This window comes from Pelecanus crispus, chromosome Z (assembly GCF_030463565.1).
Source record: "Pelecanus crispus isolate bPelCri1 chromosome Z, bPelCri1.pri, whole genome shotgun sequence".
Classification (NCBI taxonomy): Eukaryota; Metazoa; Chordata; class Aves; order Pelecaniformes; family Pelecanidae; genus Pelecanus; species Pelecanus crispus.
The window spans coordinates 10,413,800-10,435,452 of record NC_134676.1 but is presented as its reverse complement, the minus strand read 5'-3'; the positions used below and the strand labels follow the sequence as shown (position 1 = coordinate 10,435,452).

Here is a 21,653-nt window from a genome sequence, read left to right as displayed (position 1 = left end):
GTATACAAAATGCTTTTTTAATAGCCCAAGTGTTCTTTCTAAACCTCATGGCTGAACTTTGCATAAGGATTGGTGTGGCTGATGTGCAGCTTTGTCCATAATTATACATGGGAGAAATGGTGAGCTGTTTCCTCTGCCAAAGTTTTCTTTGCTTGAAGAATAGTGGTCATGCAGCAGTGCCGTGTTTTTAAGTTTAAGCAGTTGGATGCTGCTGCTGAAATGGTCCTCTGCTGAATGAAGACTAGATTTTGAGTTTCTTGGTAGGCATCCAAGATAGCCATGTGCTAGGGGCGAGCAGGGCAGTTCACACGTCTCTGGGCTGTTGTTTCAGCTGCTGTCCATACACCCTGTAACTCATGAATTGTTTCATGCCTTGAAATGTTTCCTTTGTGACTGTAAAGGCTGAAGAATTTATACAGATTATATGAAAGCTTTATTCTGCACATGCTGACACCTGAGAAATGTATACTGAACTGCTTAGCGCTAACTAGTTCATCCTTGGGCTTAAGCAAGTACCAAGCATTTGCTGTGCCTTTGAAACACCAACTGGACTGTCTTCAGCCAAGAGCTGATCACGCTCTCATCTGTGGAGGAGCGATCCAAAAAGGAGCAAAGTCCTAGGAACGGCACAACCTTAGAGCAGTGCAAACCCTCTAAGTCCAGTCCTCTGATTCACTGGCCAAAGGAACTGCTGGTTTTATTCTGATTCAAGTGAAATGATTAGAGCCAGTCTTTATAAGACTCTGAATAAGTGGCTGGTTTTGAAAGCCACCTCGGTAAGTGAGCGTTTCTGAGCCTGTTGTGGCACCAGCTGGTCCAGCTGAAGCCGCCCTGAATCAGTGGTATTAATTCTCTCAGGGCAGAGGAGCATTGCAGACCTCACCCTTCTGCAGGATGTGAAAGGACAAGAGCTCAAATGAGTAGCAGATGCTGAGTCTCATTGCTCAGCACACTACTGGAAAGCTCTTGAATGCTGCAAAAGAGCCAAATGCATCCCTAATCCTAGGGGAAAGTTGGCTTTTCACGAGCTTAAATGAGCGTTCGGTGCAGCCAGCTGCTTCCTGGTGAAGTGCATTTGAATCCAAGTAGTAACCGCTGGGTTGTGGATATGGGTGATTTATCCCAGTGAGCTGGTTTCCCACTTTGCAGCGGGAATGAGGAACTGAGCCCTTTCTTCTGTTCCCATGTGGGGTGCCTAAGAGCATGGAGAACCCTGCTGGGCTGGCCGGCAGCAGCAGCAGGGTGTGCGGTGCAGTGGCTGCGGACGAAGGTGCATCCATCGAGGCCACTGGAGGTGCCAGGAGGGGGCTCATGCTGGGTGGTGGTTGTCTTTCTCATTGTCGGTGGCTTTTTTTGTTTTCCAGGTGTTTCTGTGACCTCAAGTAACACAGGTGTGCCTGATATCAGTGGCTCAGTCTATAACAAGACTCAGGTGAGCAACGCTGGACCTTCTTCCCTCATGGCCTGAGGCCTGGCTAGTGGCTCCTCTCCTGTTCCCAGGCTGGTCAGTCTCAGGGTCAGCAGGCCGTGTCATTTCTTACGCTGGCTCTGTTTGCTGTTAGAGTGGAGTCTCACCCTCTGTCCCACCATTCCGGCCATGTCCCCTCCTGACGGCAGCTGCTGGCATAGGTGCAATGCTCTACACTGCTGCACACTGCATCACGCAAGCTGTGTCCTGGGTGCAAATGAAATTTGATGGCACTAATGTTTTTAGTCAAAATAGCCCCCAAAGCAGGTGAGTCGAGAGGCTGTTTTCTTTTCACCAGAGACCAGTCAGTAGTGTGCACCCCAAACACCCAAGGTCCCTGTCCTACACTCTGCTCTGGCCATTGCTCAGCATACAGCTTCCCAGGGAAAGCAGGAAGTGCTTTGACAAGCTGTGGTGTGCAGAGGGCTAATGTCCAGCTCCTGTTTTCTCCCCCTTGCACCCTCAGCCAGGGGAATCGGTGTCTGGCTGTGATCCATGCTTACAGGTAGGAAGCCAGCTCTCAGCTACATGCTTAGCGTTAGGGGTCAAGCTTTGGCCATGGGGAGGAAAATCTTACTGCAAGTTCTTCTTGCATTTTTGTTGGGCTGCCCTGGGTAGGTCGACTAATTTCAGGCTGAGCCCCTGCAATGTGTGAAGGACTGATTTCAGGTGGCTGCTGCCATCCCATGTCCCACTGAGTAAAAAGAGGTCAGGGAAAAAAGGAATACAGTATCTGTGGAAATAAAAAGAAAACAAAATGTCGGAGGCATTAGTGCAGCAATATGGGTGAGAACAGGAGCTGAAACTCATCTGCTGAAGTGCTCACAGCTATTCGAAGTGACTTGGCTTGCTTACAGAGTTGGCGAAAGGTTCAGGTGATGTGTGCTTGGGCCACTTTTCTTCTTGTGTGGTCACCATGAGGGCTGTTCACACCAGTCTCTGATGCTGTCCCGCTCATCTCCTGTGCAGACGTTTGACAAGCAGGGATTCCACGCTGGCACGCCACCTCCTTTCAGCCTGCCCTCTGCTCTCGGATCGACTGGGCCCCTGAACCCTGGTGCTGCCCCAGGTTATGCTCCAGCCCCGTTTCTCCATATCCTGCCTGCGCATCAGCAGCCTCATTCCCAGATGCTGCATCACCATCTTCAGCAAGATGGGCAGGTGAGTCGGCCCCTTCTGCCTCTACCACGTGCCTGAGGGCAGGTTGCTCCAACCCACATCCCAGCAGGGTCTTGGGGTTTTTTTGCTTCCTTCTGGTTTTTGCTTTGCTCATTGGGAAAGGGCCTTGACAATGATTGCAGACTGACAAACTCAATGCCATTGACCACCTTGGGGAGGGAATCTCATGAAGCTCAGCAAGGGGAAGTGCAAAGTCTTGCCCATGGGGAGGAACAACCCCACACACCAGTACGTGCAGGGGGACAAAGCAGCCTGGCAGAAAAGGCCCTGGGGGTCCCAGTGGACACCAAGTTGACCATGAGCCAACAATGTGCCCTTGCCATGAAGAAGGCCAGCGGTATCCTGGGCTGCATTAAGGCACAGTATCATCAGCAGGTGGAGGGAGCTGGTCCTTCCCCTCTACTCAGCAGTGGTGAGGCCACACCTGGAGTGCTGTGTCCAGTTCCAGGCCTCCCTAGTACTTAACTTAACCTAGTACTCCCTTCCAGTACTTAAAGGGGGCCTACAGGAAAGATGGGGAGAATCTTTTTAGCAAGGCCTGTTGCGACAGGACAAGGAATAAAGGATTTAAACTAAAGAAGAATAGATTTAGAATAGATATTAGAAAGAAATTTTTTACAATGAGGGTGGTGAAGCACTGGCACAGGTTGCCCAGGGAGGTGGTAGAGGCCCCATCCCTGGCAACATTCCAGGTCAGGTTGGACGGGGCTCTGAGCACCCTGATCTGGTTAAAGCTGTCCCTGCTCACTGCAGGGGGGTTGGGCTGGATGAGCTCTAAGGGTCCCTTCCAACCCAAAGCATTCTGTGATTCTAGTACGAGAGACGTATGGATGTACTGGAGAGAGTCCAACAAAGGGCCCCACAGGTGATGAAGGGACTGAATCATCTCTCCTGTGAGGAAAGGTGGAGAGAGCTGAAACTGTTCAGCCTGGAGGAAAAAAGGCTCAGGGAGATCTTATCAATGTATATAAATACCTGAAGAGAGAGTGTAAAGGGAACGGAAACAGGCTCTTTTCCGTGGTGCCCAGTGACAGGACCAGAGGCAACGAGCAGAAACTGAAACACAGGAGGTTCCCTCTGAACATCAGGAAACACTTTTTTACTGGGATGGTGACCAAGCACTGGCACAGGTTGCCCAGGGAGGTTGTGGAGTCTTCATCGTTGGAGATGTCTGGACATGGTCCTGGGCAGCTGGCTGTAGGTGACCCTGCCTGAGCAGAGGGATTGGGCAGGGTACCTCGAGGGGTCCCTGCCAGCCTCAGCCAGCCTGTGATTCTGTGAAGAGGCCATCCTGATGGGGGTGTGGAGAGATAGGCTGCCAGGCGAGAAGCTGAGGCAGGCACTGCTGTCCCCTGGCTGCAGCAGGAGAGCGGGACATGAGCACTTGGACTGTAACTCGGGGGGGTAAAACCAAGCACCCCCTTGCAGGTTGTATGTCGGCTCCAATTTCTGATTTGATTTCATCAGCCCATGTGTTTCCTTTCCTCACTATAAATGTTCCCTGACAAAACAGACTGTTCTGCCTTAGAGTCCAGAAATAGGAAATGACTTCTCTCTCCGAATATGTGACATCCTTGGCTGGTGCACCACCTCTGTTCACCTTGAGAGTTCCTTTGCTGTCCCCAGTCCTGCTGCCCTCCTTCCTTGTGCTTGAACCTGTCTTGGGTGGGGGGGGGGGGTGGGATGGTGTGTCCCTGCGTTCCTGCTCGGTGTCTCTCTGGCCATTTGTCCTGGATTGTGAGACATAGAGATGTTGAAGAGAAGAAACATCCATTTGGGGGGAACATCGCTGTGTTGCTGGGTGTCAGGGCTGTCCCCAGGGGCAGCAGGTCTTCTGGTGATGTTCAGATGGGCTTGTCGTCCTGGGAGCGCTGATGACCATGTCTCCTTCCTTTCTGATTTCTAGGGTGGATCTGGCCAACGCAACCAACCCAGCACCATGCAGCAAAAGTCTCAGGCTACCAAAACCGCCTATGGCACTTCTCCATACTGGACAAACTAAGTCTGAAACCGGGGAGGGGGGAGACAATGAAAGGAGAGGAGGAGAAAAAACAGAAGAGAAAAAGAAAAGATGATGAAGCCTATTCCTGGAATTATTAGGAGAAGAAGCTCAGCCAAAAGTCTGTGCGGGGAGAACTGCAGCCAGCCAGCCATCCTCTGTGTGACTCACCCGCTTCCTCTTTGAGTTGCTGTTGTATGTAATATATTTATGTATGTATTTGTAAATGTAATAGAGCCTAAATGTGGTTTTCTGCATCTTGCAGCCTGTTTTATTTTCTTTGTAGGAAAACTAATTATTCGTTTCCCATCTGCACCAGGACGTCCTTCCTTGTTTTTTCTAAGCTCTATGGGCTTTATAACTCTGTCAAAGACAAACAGCACCATTTTTTTGAGCTTGAGCCCATTTATTTAATGCAGTTCTAAATTCGGGCAAATAAAGAGGCCTGTCCCTTCCCCCCGTGCCCCCCCCCCCCCCCCCCCCCCAAAAAAAAAATCAAGTTGTGTCCTGTTGGTTTGATCTCTGCCCCCAGCTCCCAATACAGTTGGTATTTAAAGCGGGGGGACAGGGGGAAGAAAAAAATGTTTTGTGGCCTTCCCCTTTCTTTCATCTCCCCCCTCCCTCTTGCTGTGAAAGATGAACTCTCATGGGCTATTTGGTCACTGTGGCCCTGAGCTGCAGCCTTACCTGTTTATTTTTCAATTTTTGAATAATTAAAAAAAGACGGGGTTTTCTTTTTTGTTTTTGGTTGGGGTTTTTTGGTTGTTTGGTTTTTTTTTTTTCCTTTTGTTTTTCTAGCAAGAGGCTTTGGATGGCTCAGTGTGTCCTGGAACCTCCTTTGCATCATTAGAGGCAAACAAAAACTATGTAGCGGTTTCTTAAATAAAAGTATAAGCTGTGTCTTGTACCTCTTTTTGCCCTGAGCCACCCTGCCCAGGAAAGCCAGAGCTATGGGATGGGAACTTCACCTGTCCCTCCACAGTTTTTTTAAAATAAAGACCCTGGGGGCAACTCCTGGTCCTTCTTGTCCTGCACCGGTGCGGTGAATGGTTTAGGAGTTTCATTTCTTTTTAGCCCTTCCTCCACCTAATAAAGATCTGAGCGTATCACTGGTGTTTGTCTGCATTTTCAAAGGCTCCAGGAGCAGTTTTGGTTTTACAGCCTGTCCCTTTCCACCTGCTCCTGCAACAAAAGCTGAGCTGGGAGGGTAAGAGCAGCAGCTGGGTCCACAGGGGCTGCTGAATAGGGTAACAAAGGTGAGCGCACTGTGGCACTGAGAGCTCACAGGCACCGGCAGCAGGGATGGGATCCTGGGCAGCACCCTGACTCCTGCCATAAGCATCACCTCTCTGCCTTCGGTGTCCTTTGCCATCATGTTCTGTCAGAGTCCCTGTGGAGCAGCTGGGGGAGGAAAGGAAGGAGCAGAGCTGCAGCGCTGCCCTCCCTTGCTTTGCCCGTGAGGTCCATGGCCTCCACCTGGAGGAAGGTCAGTGGAGAGGCAGCTCCTGCCCCAGGCTTGTCCTCCTGAGCATCCTGGCCCTGCGCAGGCAAGGGGAGGTGGGTGAATGCAAAGTCATATGTGTCCACACAGGAGGCAAGGGGCTTTTTTGCACTTACCAATTCTGTTTCAACACCCACAAGAAAAAAAATGTGTTTCTACCATGAGAACCACCTTTAGAGTCTTTCACCAGCTTTCAGGTCCTGTGAGACCCAGTTGGTTTGGAAGATGTCAGTGTGTCACCCAGCCCTCTCCCTGAGTTGGCACATGGACTGTGCTGGCATTCCTCTGCCCCAGCTCAAGTTTTGATACTGGTCAAAATCGGCAGCTGCTGCAAGCCCGTGGCAGCTGCTGTCCCACTGCCACCAGCTTTGGGGCCTGAATGTCACAGAGGGCAAAAAATGCTTCTGCAGGCTGGGGACTTACCAGAAGCCTGTACAGGGGCTGCACCAGCAGCTGAGGCCACAGGGCTTACAGCAATGGCACCTCATGTACCCATGGTCAGAGCTGCTGCCTCACAGGAGCTATTCTTTGAAAAACACTCCCCCAAAGCCATCTTCACACACTTCGTTCCTTGTGTATAGAAATTCACTGCTGCCCCGCAGGGGTGCGTCAGCCCTTGCTTGCGTGCCAGGGTCCAGAAGCAGTTGGAAGTGGCAGAAGGCAACATGTGAGAGTTGAGGCCAGCTCACAGCAGCCCCCTGAGCCGCACATTTGTTGCAGAGCAGCTGCAAGGGCGATGCCCTTGCAAGGGCTCCTCCAGCCAGGGCTGCTTTGCTATCCCCAGTTCCACAACGTCCATCCCTGGCTGTGGGCACGGAAGGGCAGTGCTTCCAGGCCCGGAGCCGATGGGGTGAGTTGCCTTCCAACACCCTCCCCTTCCCCAGCGCAAGGCAGCAAAGGCAGCACCAGCACCTTCCCAGCTGCCCTGGGTCCCTGCCCGCAGGCAGCACTGCAGTCAGCCACACGCAGGCTCCTCTCCAGCTGAGACTAAAAGGGATGTTTCCCATTTCCCTACACTGTTGGTTCCAGCAGGGCTCTTCCGCAGCAATTTCCTCTCTGATCCTGTCTTCCACAGTCTGAGGATAGAGCCAAGGTGGCTCAGCTGCACTCAGCCCCCAAGGAAAGGGGGCAGGGGGGTGGGGAGGGGAGGCAGGCACCAAAACCCTGCACAGGGGGCAGCCGGGTTTACCCAGTGCAGGGCAGGCTGGAGCTTTTGTCCCGCCTTGGGTACCACACTGTCTGCTGATGAAGATGCTCTGGGCAGCCTGGTGCTGCAGGAGCCAGGCCAGAGGTACAAGCAAGCCGACCAAGGCTGAAGGCCCAGAGAGCACCATCCCTCCCACTCCCACACCCCTCTATGGTGAGTCATCTGGGAATGCAGCACTGAAATGCCATCACCATTCCTCCAGCACAGCTGTAAAGCCGAAGCACTTGGGCCACAACCACATTTGACTCAGCAGTTGCTGCGCTGCAAACGATGCCAAGGGCCACAAGTGCAGCTCCTGTACACTTGTCCTGCTAATTTTAGCTTGACTGCAGCAGCGAGGCACTGCAAAAAACAAACTTCCCCACTCTTGAGCTTGCAGGGAACAGCCAGGGCCAGGGAGGGCAAGCACACTGAAGGGTTGGCAGCGACGATGACCTCAATTCCTCTGCCAGCTTTTGCATGAGGTCAAAGCCCTCACCCCAGCAAGCCAGCCCCCCCCCCGCTGCCTTGGCTTGTGTGACCATTGCAGCAGCACAGGGCTCCTGCCCTGCCAGGGACCATCGCCAGCAGCACCCTGGCCCCTGGCAGCAGCAGCTTTGCCCTACATCCTGCATCCCTGCTCCAGCCGTATGAGGCCGTGAAACATTGTCCCACTGGTGTCCCCCTTCCTGACTTGGGAAGACTAAATGTAACAGCAAAGCCCATGGTCTTTTGCCAAAGTACTTCTCTGAATCACTTTGTTCTTTAGTTTTGGGTTCAGGGAGGTAGCTGTCAAACAGCAGCTTTCTTTTCCCATAACCTTATAGATGTTTGTGTACAGGCATTGAAACTGGAGCAGCACTGAACTTGTGAATAGCAGTTATGCAAAGCTTTAAGTAACCCATGCAAATAAACCAGCTCAATTAACACAAAGTAACAGTACAGGGATCTTTTCATTTCACATTTTTTTATTAGTAGACAGATGTGCAGAAAAGACAAAATATAACTACTGAAGGGGAAGACAACACAAAAATGCATCAGTTAATTCTTTCTGGTAAATTATACTGAAGAAAAAAAGGAAAACATCGGGGATTGCAGCTAAGAAAACTACTAAGAAATCTAGTGTACCCTGCTGGTTTCAGAATGGTTGAAAACTGCATTTGAAGGGGCTTGTAGTTGCAAATGTAAACGCTAATATTGGCCAAGACATGATAAAAGGGGTAAGAAAAAAACCCAGAATACACAGATCAGGTAAACATTTTTCTGCAGTCTCTTAAATAGTTTCAAAAAAAAAAAAAACCCTCATACTTCAGTTTATATCTCAAAAAAGAGGAAACCAGCAAGTCAACAAGCAATGACACTGCACAGGACAGTGGGGAAGAGAAATTAGTCTGGTTAATGTAGGAGCTCTCAAAATTGGGTGCTTTTTGTCTTTAAAAAACGGTGACAGAAGAGTCATGGTAATGCATCTTACAACACCAAGCTTGAAAATACAAGTCACTGGAGAGTATACAGTGAAGACGGTCAAAAGTACAAGGGAAATCCTGAAAGATGCAGTATCCTCATTTCAAACCAAGCCATCAGCACAGCCAGCGTTGCCATACTCTGCTCCTTCACCCCGCAAGAGCCCCCCAAAAGCTGGAGGTTGGTGTCCCTGTCGAGACCAGTCCTGCGGCCAGGAGGCCCCAGGAACCATTTGCCAACACTGGCACTGCCCTGGCAGGGCTGGAGCTGGGGGGTGCCCCTCGCTGTCTGTCACTGGATGCAGGGGAGCCCCACTGCCAGCTCCAAAAAGCACCAGGGGCCGAGTCAGTTCTTGCTGGAAGGACGAGCTGAAGCAGCCCATGTGGGACAGTTCAGGAGGGGTCCAGCTGCCTCCCCAGGTAACATGCAGTGGGAGGGCAGACCATCACAGGGGGACAAGGTATCACCACCTGGGCTGCCTTTGCTCCGCAGGGGACAGCGGGATGCACCACCAGCGCACCCTGGGGCAAAGGGGCAGGGACTGTCCCCGCTGCAGCAAATCCCAGCCGAGCGACATTGTGAAAACACATCTGCCTGGCTCACTTCAGAGCCCCACCAGCCTTCCTCCCCTCTCCAAGGGCAGCACACTGAGCTCGCTCACTCTCACCCAGCTCCCCGCCGCAGACACAGCCACCAAGCTGATCGCAGAACAAAGTTTACCCCCACCCAAGTACCCCTCAAGGGACCGCAGCTGGTGACGTACCACTGAAAACCCTGAGATATACAAAAGGGAGGCATAAAGAAATGCCCAAGCCCACAGCTCTGATCAGGGTAACTCTCTGTACCTGTGGGGATGGAGGGTCTCGCCCAAGCAGGGCCAGCACCTCAGATCTGCTGCTGGAGGTGCCAGGGCTCAGCGCAGGAGGGCAGGGCTGGCTGCTGATCAAGGGATCATGCGAAAGGTGAACGCAGGCCACTGCACCACAGCCGAACAAGAAGAGCACACTGCAACATGGTGAGGGTGCTGAAGGACCGAGGAAGAGGGTTCTGCAGAGACAAGCATGCAGGATCCTCCCTGCCCACGAGGGAGGGCCCTAAGCTCTGCCAAGAGCTCCCAAAAACATGCAGGAGGCTGCACTCAGTGCACCAGCTGAAGCATGCTGCTCAATAGCCTGTCAAACCCTGCCCTGGCCTTCTCTTCCAGCCTGACAGCACTGTGTGCCCTCTCCTGTGGGGCTGGACACGCTCACCCATGCCCCAGCCAGCCGGGCAGGGGAGAGCCCAGCACACAGGCATCCCCTCTGCCCTGCGCCCCAGCTGCAGCAGCCACTGCGGGCACAGGGACAGCCTGACCACCCCAGGCAGGCACCAAAGGCAGCTTTGACTTCTGCCAGCCCCGCAGAGCCCACCGGGCTGCACTTACCAATGCATGACCTACGTAGGCAACAGAAGGCTCAGGCCAGCACCTGTCTGGAAGCAAGGGCTGCTAGTGAGCACAGGGGCAGGAGGCTATCGGTCCCTCCCACAGCCAAAAAGAAGTTGGGTTGAACACTGGCATGCTGGGCAGCAGGATGCATGTCTGTTCGCCTCCCTCAGGAGAGGGACAGCTGGCAGCAAATCTCAGCTGCACAGCTAAAAACTTTTTCAACCCCAACCTAGTCTGAAAAAAAAAAATAAATAGCAACCCAGGGCTCAGTTGTACAGACGTGAAGTGTTACGTGTTTATTTTAGGGTTCATATCACAAGCCTTTTTCAGAGACAAAGCTGATTGTGCCCTCTGGGGCTCCAGTGGCCAGCTATTTCCTAACTCGAGCAGGCTGAAAAGGAATACTGTACCTTTCAGTGACATCCCATCAAGCTCAACACACAGTAGCTTTACACTCTCCGCCCCACACCTTATAAAGGAAAAGCCACCACCACAAGGCTAAACGAATGTACACACGCTATTATTGTAAATGGAGCAGCTAAACCTTGGCAATTTGCTTTGTGTGGATTTTTTTTTCTTCCCAGTAAATGCAGCACTTGAGCTCCCAAAAACCCAGCTTCCAATGGGTTTGTTCCAGCTTTAAATACATTAAACATCTCAATGCAAGACTGTATTTAATTCAAGAATCTAAACGCGAGCAAACCTGTTTCGCTGTGAGCGTTTCGTAGAAGTGAAAAGGGGAGTTTCTTTTTTAAAAAGAAATCATAATACAGTGATGAAAGGGTTAAGAATGCAAGAATTCAGACATTCTGTGGAGGGTCTCTAAGAGGTCCATAAAAAAGGAGCAAACAGATCCATACAACAGGAGACAGCAGGAGACAAAAAGTTTTTTTTTTGATCCCCCCCCCACACTTTTTTGCTGGACTGCTGCTAGGTTACCGCTGCTCCCTTCTGGCCTGAGTCGGCAGGGCAGTACAGGGGCATAGAGGGAGCAGGTCACGACTCCTCGTTGCCAGAATCATCGTCATCGTAACAGTCGGCATCCTCCTCCTCCTCGTCTTCGTCATCAATGTCGTCATCGTACAAGTCGTCATAAAGCAAATCTGAACTGTTGTCATTGGAAGGCACTTTAGTTTTGATGCAATACTCTGCCAGCGTAGTGGGGACCTTCACGCCATCCTTCTCTGCCTCGGCTTTGGTAGCCAAAACCTGTTTCCTGCGGGGAGGAGGACACAGCAGCGTGAGCCGGGCCATGTGCCGTGAGCAGCGCAGCTCAGCTCCCCCCGGCCCGGCCGGCCCCAGCCCAGCCCTTCTGACAGCTCAGAGCCAGAGCTGATGTTTGGCTGAAGCACCACAAGCAGCACCATAAACAGATTTAATTCCTGCAGCCCCAGGCTTGGGAGCACTCCAAGGCTGTTTGCAGCATGCACGCTCTCAGCAACATATGAAATCAGTTATTCTACAGGACTCCGCATTAGAGACCTGCCAGAGCACAGAACAAATTTCATTACATTTGCTACAGAAGGGGTGGTCAGGGATTTCCTTAAATGACTTACTGACTCCACCGCTGATGACGCTACCCCAGCATGCTCGAGAATTTGGCAGCTCTGAGCTCCCACTGGTGGAGGGTAAGAGCAGTCGGAGCACGCAGCTGCACCCCGAGACACAGCCATAACCCCGGCGCTGCCTGGGGCTGGCAGGAGACCAGCATCTCCCGTCACCCCCAGACAGGCTCTGGCCGCTGCCTCCCGGCAGCACTCAGGCTGTGCCCTGCTGCTGGCCCGTGCTGCCTCCCAGCAGGGAGAGGAGCAGATGGCAGCCTGTCCCCTCACCCCCACCCGCCTGCTCGTCAGCCGGCCGTACTCTGCTCATGGAGTGCGTCCAGCTCTGCTGAAGCAGGGGAGCTGGAGGGCACCCGCACAACCTCCCAGCGAGGCTCTCCGCACCGACTGCCTGCCCTGCGTAGCCCCAACCAGGGGTATACCCTGCACGCCCAGCTAGCAGAGTCAATGCAGGTGGGTTCTTTCACCAGCCAGGCATGACAGCGGTCCCACTGCAGTAGGGGTTGCCCACCCACTGCTCTGCAGCAACCCTGGCTCAAGTTTACACCATCTCCCTACAGCACCTGATGAACCATGATCTTCTCAGCAAAGGACAGTCAAGACTGAACAGGTACTTCCAGCTAATCAAACCCAGCTTTGCAAGCGCCTGCAAACCCCGCTGATATCCCTTTGAATTGTAGGGACAAGATTATGACTCATAATCTGTGCATTCAGCACAGAGTTAGTAGGATGCAGTCAGTTTGAATCACATCCCAAGCAATGCAGGCAGCGCTCAAAGGCAAGCAGGGACTTTGGGATTTACTAACAACCAGTAGGTTTTGCAGAGCATCATGCCAGATTAGTCTGAAAAAAAAGAATAATCTAAAGACAGATCAGCCCACCCCTCCTGCTCCAGAAGTTTGCACTGCTTCTGTGTGCTGAAAAACCTGGCAGGACCAGAAGTGTGGACTTGGAATAAAATGGTAAAATTCGTTTCCAAGAAGTAACCACAGCAAGAAGCTGGTTTCAGCAAATTCTACAAACAGCCTGTTTTATAGGATTCAAAGCAGGAGGCTGGGAGCACAGCATCACACATGGCAAAGCTTACCTTATGATTTCAGCATACTCCTTGTCTTTTCCTTTACTGTCCCTCCATTTCCTGAACATGACTGACGCATCCACATTGGCAGGAGAGAATGTGTTGGGCTCATTAAGCAAAGAGATTACACTCAGTAAGATAGTCCTGAAAAAGGTAACCACAACAGCAGAGTCAGAGCTAACGCATTCATGGATTCTGGATGCCAACAACTTCTTTATGTGATACGTCAGAAAATTCTTTAAAGTCAAAACTTAAGCTAAGGGTAGTAGTTGAAGTGAGAGCAGATACTTAGTATCTTCAGACCCGGGCGATCAGCATAGGGAAGGTGACACAATACAAACCTCAAGGACCTAATCTGACTACAGATGTCAGCCTGCGCACACGCTTGCAAAGGGGTGGCAGCTAAAGCTCAGATCAGATCAGGATCAGCTCAATTCAGATTCAGCTTGTCCACACCGCCCATGGATGGTGTGGGGCTGGAAACCTGCTTGGTGAGCCTGTTCCTGGTGATATTCGGCATCCCAGCAGAAAGCCAGGCTCTCCACCCACCCCCTGCGTAGGGAGGAGGAACACTACGACCCAAGACCATGAGACGAGGCTGCACTGCCTTCTGCCCCACTGGCTGTCAGGAGGTCGGAGCTGTGGCCGCCTCTCTCCCCTCCTCAGCCCATGTGTCACTAAGGCTGCTCTAACAGTACACAAGCATGGCAAGGGGAAGACAGTGCAGATGTTTTTCAATACCCAGGCAAGCGGCCAAGGGCCCAGCAGGATTTGGCTGCCGGTACTCAGCAAATCCAGCATGAGCCAGTCACATAACCCCCAGCAGACAGACAGCCTTCCTGGATTTCTAGCAGCAGCACAGAGCTGCTGCCTGCCCCGCTCTGCTGGCATTTACCAGGGGCAAACAGCACCTCCCTTGCCCAGACCCTTCTCCTGCATTTCCTGCAACCCTTTGCACTTCAGAGATTCAGCCTTTTGCTCCTCACACAGTGCCACAACCTGCACAAAACTCAACAGCGAGTCACATCAGGCAGCTCTACGTACTCAGCCACCTGGCTGTAGCTACCACTGCAACGGCTTTGCATGCCCAAGGTGGTCCTGCTGGCAACTGCTTTCGATTTAAATGGAAGGGAAGAGCAAGAGACAAGGAGTAAGTCTTGAAATACAGCAGCACATAGCAACTGCTTTGCAGGACTTGATTCAAAGATACTACAGCCCCAGCTGTATTTGCATTGATTTAGAGGCACATTCAGAGCAGTGCGTGCTGAGACATCTACCAGGAATAGAATCATAGAATCGTTTAGGTTGGAAAAGACCTTTAAGATCATCCAGTCCAACCATTAACCTACACTACCAAGTCCACACTAAATCAATCAAGGGTAGACTAGACTAAAACATGTCCTGGAGTGCCACATCTACCCATTTTTGAACACTTCCAGGAATGGTGACTCCATCCATTCTTGGTCATTTGGATGCTGAGTTTCTTGAAAGGTTTTGAAACTAAATACTTGAGTCTGGCCAGACTGCTCAGCATAGCTATCAGGAGAGTCTTATACAATGTATTTTCCAAATTATGTACATCAGTAGGAAAAGAGAACAGCAGCTCTGGAAAAAAACGTCTGGTCAGAAGAGAAACTGTCTTCCGCTTCATCTCAAGAATTCATTTAAAAGCCTTTGGTTCTCAGCAAACAGGCTGTAAAGCCAGCATGTCAGCTCCAGCACCATTGCAGCAGCTTTACTGGAGAGCAAGCAAAGTCTAGGGAAGGCTGACGACAGGAATTCGCATCTGGATTTAGCATCTGCTCTACCACACTTCCATCAACAAAGTGAGGAGAAGCTGATTTCCACTCTGGTGCCCCAGACTCCAAAGTCACTGTAAAGCTACTTAAATACACCAAGGCAACTGTCTATTAGAGGTGAGGCTCTCCGCACTCTTCATTCCCGACCAGCACATTAGATCAGCTCCATCACTGCTGATACCTTAAGAGCTCACAGTCTGCTCTGCTCAAACCCTGCTGCTGTGGGTAAGCAAGGTGAACAAGATACAGTAACAGGAAGGGATCCCAGCATGTGGGATCTGACCCAAAAAAAGTTCAGCCACATGGGACTGAAAACAGGCTCAGCATCAGATACGAACTGCACTGGACTGGATACAGACCGACCCCCTGCAATCTTGTCAGGGATCTCTTTCCCTCTCAGGCCAGACTGTTCTAGCACATTGTTTCATGCAAGTCAATTGCATGAAGAGTGGGGATTTCAAGCCTGCGTTCTGTTTTCTTACATCCCCCACCCCGTTCTAGGGAACAGTGAGCTGTTTCAAGTGTTTACAGCACTGTCCTTTTCAGGTGAGTCTTCTACACCCCTTTACCAGCAGGGGAGTGTGGCCAGCAGAGGCTCAAGAAAACAGACCTGTTAAGTGCCTTTTTCTCTCCATGTATCAACAGAAGGCTCAGACACGGATTAATTTCATCCAAAACAGACATTACATAGACTGGCTGGGGCTCCCAAACAGCACAGCACATCCCATCATATACCTTGTTGAAAAAGGGAGATTTTTTTTTTCCCCAGCTGCTACCCACATTGTAGCCTCTCTGAGGAACCACCTTTAGAGGTACAATAGATTTGCCCCAGCACATTTTTTGCTCTCCAGTATAAAGTAAGAAGTTTTGCCTCAGGCTGTACTGACAGTCATGTTAGTGCACTGAGCTGGTTACAGAAACTGTCCTGATCTTAGGCAGCCAAAAAAGCCAACAAAAATGGGCATCGTCAGGAAACAAAGCAATAGTGAGACAGGGCATCACCTATCTTCACAAGATACAATGTACCAACATCTTGAATATTGTGCTCAGTTCTGGCCTGTGCACCTCAAAGGACAGAGGGGAGATAGGATGATTTTAGTTGCCCTTCTCCAAAGAGCCTCAACTCTTAAGCCCTGCCACCACTTCCTCAGCTTTATGGGACTCAGGACATGAGAAGAAAAGCAGTGTTCTCTGCCACACAGATCACAGCTGCATTCCTTCGCATCCTGCTGGATGTTTGCCATATTTACTTAATGCCTGCCTCATCTAGCTCTGAGTGATGGGAAAGGCCATGTCAACTGTGTTTAAAAAAAAATTAATGACAATGCTTGACACCAGAGGTGGAAGCACAGGTGCTCTCAAAGTTGAAAAATTACATTCCCCCCTCCAAACACTTCAACCACAGTCATCTGCAGTAAACAGTCAACACGTAGCAGGATTTACAAAATTCAGCAGCTCAGAAGCCCTGGGTTACGCACCCAGCTCATTACAAGCATGCTCCCCTCGCACACCTTCAGCCCTGCTGCCTCCTCTCTGACACTCTGGAGCCCTGCAAAGCCAGACGGGACCTCAGCAGGGTGCATTTCTATCGGCACTTAGCCCAACAGGTGATGCTGGTAGCAGGCTAGCAGTTAAGGACAAGTTTTATTTCCACTTGCTGATACAGCTGAGGAACGTTTTCTCCCCAAATGTCACCCTTAAGCCCAACATGTTCCAAGAGAGTAAGCACCAAAAACCGCACCATGGTAAGAGACAGCAGAAATCAGAGAACTAGCACCATGAGAAGTTTCACATCAATCTTTAGGGTTGTGTATAATGAAATACTCAAAATGTGTGTGTGATATAAGTAATTAATGCCCAAAGCTGTTTCCTAACTACAAGTTGAGGCCTGTCACCTAGTCCTGGCCATATCAGATGTACAAAGAGACAGTTTAATAGCCATGTGAGCAGAGGGACAGGTGAACATAACTTGGCAATGTACAGTTTAAAATAGTATTTAAAGTGGGGGGGGTCATTTTTTTTAAAATCTGAATTGGAACATTACAAGAGGTTGCTTCATACTCACTTGTACTTGGTGCAGATGGATTGGATAACGTTTACCTCAAGCTCAGGTCAGATTCCCAACCCTTCATGACTTCACACAGCTAAGACACACCATCTCTTTTGAGCCTTTTTAACCTGGAAGCAGCATGCTCCAGGAGGAACATCAGTTGTTACAATTTGCTGACTGCTACAATTCCTAGTCTCCTGCCATGTTAGCTCTAGTTCAGCACTTTGCAGAGGATGTGTGTTACAATCCTATTCCAAGGGTCAAGAATCCAATAAATCCCCCTTGCTAGATCTTTGCTCTGACAAAGGCTCTTTTCAAATTAATTTCATGAAGCCAAGTTAGATGAAAGCTGAGTCAAACTATCAGACAACCCTTTTCAAATCACTGCACTCCCTCAGGTGTGCTGAGATCCCTAGCTGGGTTTATCAATAAATAACTAAGATTTCAATTTAGGGAACCAACATCTAATAAATCACTCTGAAAGCAGGCATAATTTCCATATGAAATGCCAAAAACGTAGAGGCAATTATTTTAACTTCAATCTGATGAATTATCCAAATAAGAAGTTAGAATAGGAACTACGCTGCTAAGCTTTTTCCACTACGTCAGTCACTACTCCAGCTGCACAGGTCAGTGAGCTGCTACTTGAAATTAGTTTTATCAGTCCTTTATTGGCAGTGTCTTGTAATGAGAATGAAATTCAGCTGGTGTTTCAAAAAAATGGACAGGTTAGCCTTGAATGCCTCTGGTATAGTGATCCATCATTTCTTTGGCAGGAAGAAAACTACCTGGCTAACTGCTCAAGATACCATGCTGCAGGACAGGAGACAGAGACAAATACTGCAAGGCAAACAGTAGATAGGATTATGCCTGCCTGAATGGGCCTGAACACTCAAACTCCTCTAAGATACCACTCAAAAAAGAACATTTTTGAAAAACCTAAGTGTATGATAACATGGACTGGGAAATGCTAGAACATTTGAGATAATTAGCTTTAAGAGCATTAAACCCTGTAATCAGGACAGAAGTCTCCACATTGTTAGCCCAGGACACACAGCACTCCAGTATCTTTAGACAGCTTGGTAACTCTGGTTCCCACATGATTCAAGCCCTAAAACACCCAAAGTCGTAAATTCCCTTCCAAACGTCTCCCAACACAGGCCTTAGTCTTGGAGAGAGACAACAGGCATTTGAGGGCACCATTGTGCATCACAGATTCACACTGTTACCTGACGTTTTGGGTAGGGTTCCACCTCTCAGATGGCAGCTCTCCACTTTGTGGGTCATCTACAGGTGGATGAAGAATTGAAATACATACATCTCCATTCTGCAAGACAGAAACAAAAGCTGAGAATAGAGGTAGGGGTCTGACGACAAAACACCGTCACTCTGGCTATGTTCTGAGCCGTTTAACCTTGTTGATATGAACTTCTCAAGTGCCAGTAAAGATATGCAAGAACTGGAAAACATTCTCAGTTCTTCCTGGGTCTACTGTATGTATATGTTCAAATGTTTTCCTTGCTAAACAGTTAGTCTGCAAATTAGTACAAAACAATCTCAAGAGGTTTAAAGAAATGTAGCAAAGCAAGCAAAAATAATGATGAAGTCACATAAAACTAAATTGGTCTCCAGATAGCAAGTACTGTCACAGCGATAGACATTAGATAGCTTTAGTCACAGGAGACCCAAAGTAGGGTTAAAAAAAGTTTTTTGCTCCCAGTGGTAGCCAAGTTAGCTACAGGAATTTTTGAATTGAAGGGTTTAGCACTCTACTAGTTCAGGTATCAAAACAATGCTTCTCCTGGGACACAAGGAGGTTGAACAGATGGTGCAGGGCAGGCTTACACCACTCCCCTAGGACACAGCTGTTTGAAATACCAGGTGAAAAAGCAGGAGATGCTCTCTGAAGGTTTCACAGCAAACCCTTTCCAGCATGCAAGAGGAAGAATATTTTGGCAGCATATGGAAGCCATACAACCACGTAATCCTCAATCTGTGTTTTACTCACCAGTGTTATAGCCTGAATATAGATTTAAAGCTCCATAATGCCTACCATTTATAAACACTTGAAGTCTGTAAAACCAATTCTCCATCAGCAACAGCACTCTGACATGATTACTTTGTAGCAGTACCCGCAACAGCTGATATCCTCCACTGAAGTTGACTCCAGGGACTCCTGGGATCCCCACCACTTACTGCAGGATGGGGTGAAGGTGCAGATGGGGCCTGAGGCTGGCCAGCAGATGCTGGCCTCTCCAGGACCTGCTGGCTTGCTGCTTCTTGCAGCTGGCTACTGGGATGACTTACAAGTTCCTGGAGGCAACCCCATACCGTCAGGTGGCACAGCCTCAGCTGACTGGCAGCACTCATGCTGTCCCTTGTCACCCTGATCCAAGGTACAGGTTGGTGATAGGAACAAGAGAGAAGCTGCGGATCAGTTTGAGTCTGCAGAGTGGCAGCTCCCCAAACACCTGCTCTCAGCTACATCCTGAGGTTTCTCTGACACTGCTCCACATACAGGAGCCAGAGCACAAAGCAGCAGCTGCTCACAGTGATAGCACCCATACCTTTGAGCCCAAGCCAGTGATCACTGCTACAGATAGCAGCAGCACACCTGAAGGGTCTCCCAAATACTTCAACTCACCTTGATTAATAAGGACATTTGTTTTATAGCCAAATGAGATCCTACTTCAACATTGGAGGCTTGTGATCAGTATCCAGATTTCAGCTGCTCACTAACCCTGCCAGGTATGCTAATCTAGCAAGTCCTCATCATTTTCAAGCAGGTTTTTGTCAAGAACACAACTATGCCCAGCAACATAGCACCTGGAGCTGCTGAATACCCAAGCACACACTTACATTGCTGGAACAGTTTGCCAAAACAAGGCAGTTTTCTTTTTAGGACTCCAACAGGCTTGTGCAATCTAGAAAATATTTTTCCTAATATCATTTGAAAGTGATGTTAACCCTAATGTTAGATTATGTTCACAGCCTGTTCTGGTTTCGTTAATAATTTCCGTACATTTACCCAGTTTTTCCTTTAACCATCTTCTGGAATAATGCAGTGCTGGTGGCCAGCAGAAAGCATCACAGCACTTGGGTGAAGTTCCTCAAGCGATCAGGTCAGCAGCATGTGGACGAGCAGGTATTTGGCAATACGAAAATAGAGGGAAGTAAGAAAGTAAGAAGTTTCCCTCTTGCAACAATCAATGTTACATGTTTGGGAATTCAAGCAGAACAGCACTGCATTAGAGAGTCTGGAAGGGGTAAAGGTGTCATGGGACCCCTGACGAGATTAGCACAAGGTTTTAGGGATCAGTGTAGTCAAGAGGAGATCCTTTCCCTAAGTATCTTTTTGAAAGATACAAACAAGGAGGATGGAGTATTCATCCGCCAATAGGAAATAGCCTACACTTTCATTAGGACTGAGAACTGTTACATCAAAAACCAAAAACGAACTGAATGCAGTTTTACCAAAATTCAACTAGGTGACCCAAGTAAACTGGAGATGGGGAAAACACACAAGTTATTCAAGTTTCATTGCTTAGAACTGGAACGTCAGCCCCAACCTCTCCATCTGGTCTCACCGGCAGATTCTGTAAACTGCTACTTTCTTTCATCTTCCTTACACTGAAAGATTTCCCCCCCCACCCCTCTTCCTGACAAACCCTCAAAACCTCAAGCCTTTGCTGATTTATTCTCAGTTTCATTTGGAGTTATCCCAGTGCCTCATCTTCATTGCTTAAATGTTGTTTCCAAAACAGCCTGCAAGCTGTTTCAGATTCCCTCAGCTCCAACAAATACTGCTACGAACACAAAGTACAAAGCTGAGAGCTGAAGTATTTGACAAGTAACCCCAAAATACACCCATTAAGTTTCGGGTTAGTTTCTCCTCCTACCTACAGTTGCTTCTAGAGCCAATTTTTCATCTTTCCCACCAGGACTGGGAGAGGTCCTTTCCAAGACTCATTTTGTACATACCATTTTGGTAACCATTTCCCACTCACCTCCTGCATGAGAATTTCTGGATTCAGAATCAACATCCACAGTATGGATCTGCAATAATCTGCAGGTCTCGAAGTTGTCTTTATTTACCAACCAAACTCCTATGTAACTGAAATAGAGCCTTAAAGAGAAACACCAACCTTGGCTACACGCAAGATTCAGTGCCAAGTCCAAAACTCAAGTCAGAAGACTGTCAGATGACAGTTTTCAGGATGTCCCTAGGCTTAGGGCAACCCTCTTGAGGATCCAGTAATTAAAGCTGATTACCATCCTGTTTTTCACTAAAGTTTGGGGAGGCTTTTGGCCATTTATTACTAAGCCATCAGTGCGGGTGTTCACCATGACATCTGAAGCATGCTCATTCCAGGCTGGACGTTTAGGAGCAACAGCTTGTTAGAAAAGAGCCTACCAAGCCCAAGGCATCAACTGAAGCCATCATTTGTTCACAGCAAGGAAGAGAAGAAGTGACATTCCTTTTTTGAAGTGGGCCCAAAGGAAGCCTGTAAAACCTCTCACAGGAAGGCCTGCGATAAGCTGTCAGAGCTGCACCAACAGGAATATTTTGAAAGGCCTTTAGCTCCTCGAACTATTCAACCAGTAGTCCTAGCAGGCTGACACATGTCTAGGATATCCAAAAGTTTAGTGAGGATTTGACTGGTCTGCAATTAAAAAAAAATCACATTTTGAGCCAAAACAGGCCTTCAACTTTCAAGTGCAGCTCTATGAAATCTGGTAATTTTGAACTGACTGCTTCTATATAAGATCACTCCCCTTCTGGACCTGCTAATACAGTTGTACCACGATCCAATTATGGACTTGACAGCCCACAGCATTACCCTCTGAATGTGACCCGATACATGCACCGAACTAAGGGCTACTTCAAATTGGCTAGTGAAGATGAAGTCCGGAGGTATCTGTTCACTCTGGTCCCAGGGT

The 21,653-nt window shown here is 49.2% G+C and overlaps 2 protein-coding genes across 3 annotated transcripts in view; one reads left to right on the top strand and one right to left on the bottom strand.

Moving 5' to 3' along the window:
• The window catches only part of UBAP2 (ubiquitin associated protein 2), a 248,076-nt gene extending 243,377 nt beyond the window's left edge, over positions 1-4,699 (top strand). For both annotated transcript variants that reach the window (XM_075725829.1, XM_075725830.1), the window contains 3 exons: positions 1,365-1,432; positions 2,438-2,629; positions 4,554-4,699. In XM_075725829.1, the coding sequence (XP_075581944.1) occupies positions 1,365-1,432; positions 2,438-2,629; positions 4,554-4,649 (356 nt within the window). In that variant the 3' untranslated portion in view covers positions 4,650-4,699. The remainder of the gene's footprint in view (positions 1-1,364; positions 1,433-2,437; positions 2,630-4,553) is intronic.
• A 3,590-nt stretch (positions 4,700-8,289) lies between these two features.
• Positions 8,290-21,653, bottom strand: part of LOC104032729 (ubiquitin-conjugating enzyme E2 R2) — a 55,029-nt gene continuing 41,665 nt past the window's right edge. Inside the window, exons 3-5 of the mRNA XM_075726054.1 lie at positions 17,942-18,039; positions 12,873-13,007; positions 8,290-11,439 (exon numbers count right to left, since the gene is read on the bottom strand). Of these exons, the coding sequence (XP_075582169.1) occupies positions 11,220-11,439; positions 12,873-13,007; positions 17,942-18,039 (453 nt within the window). The 3' untranslated portion in view covers positions 8,290-11,219. The remainder of the gene's footprint in view (positions 11,440-12,872; positions 13,008-17,941; positions 18,040-21,653) is intronic.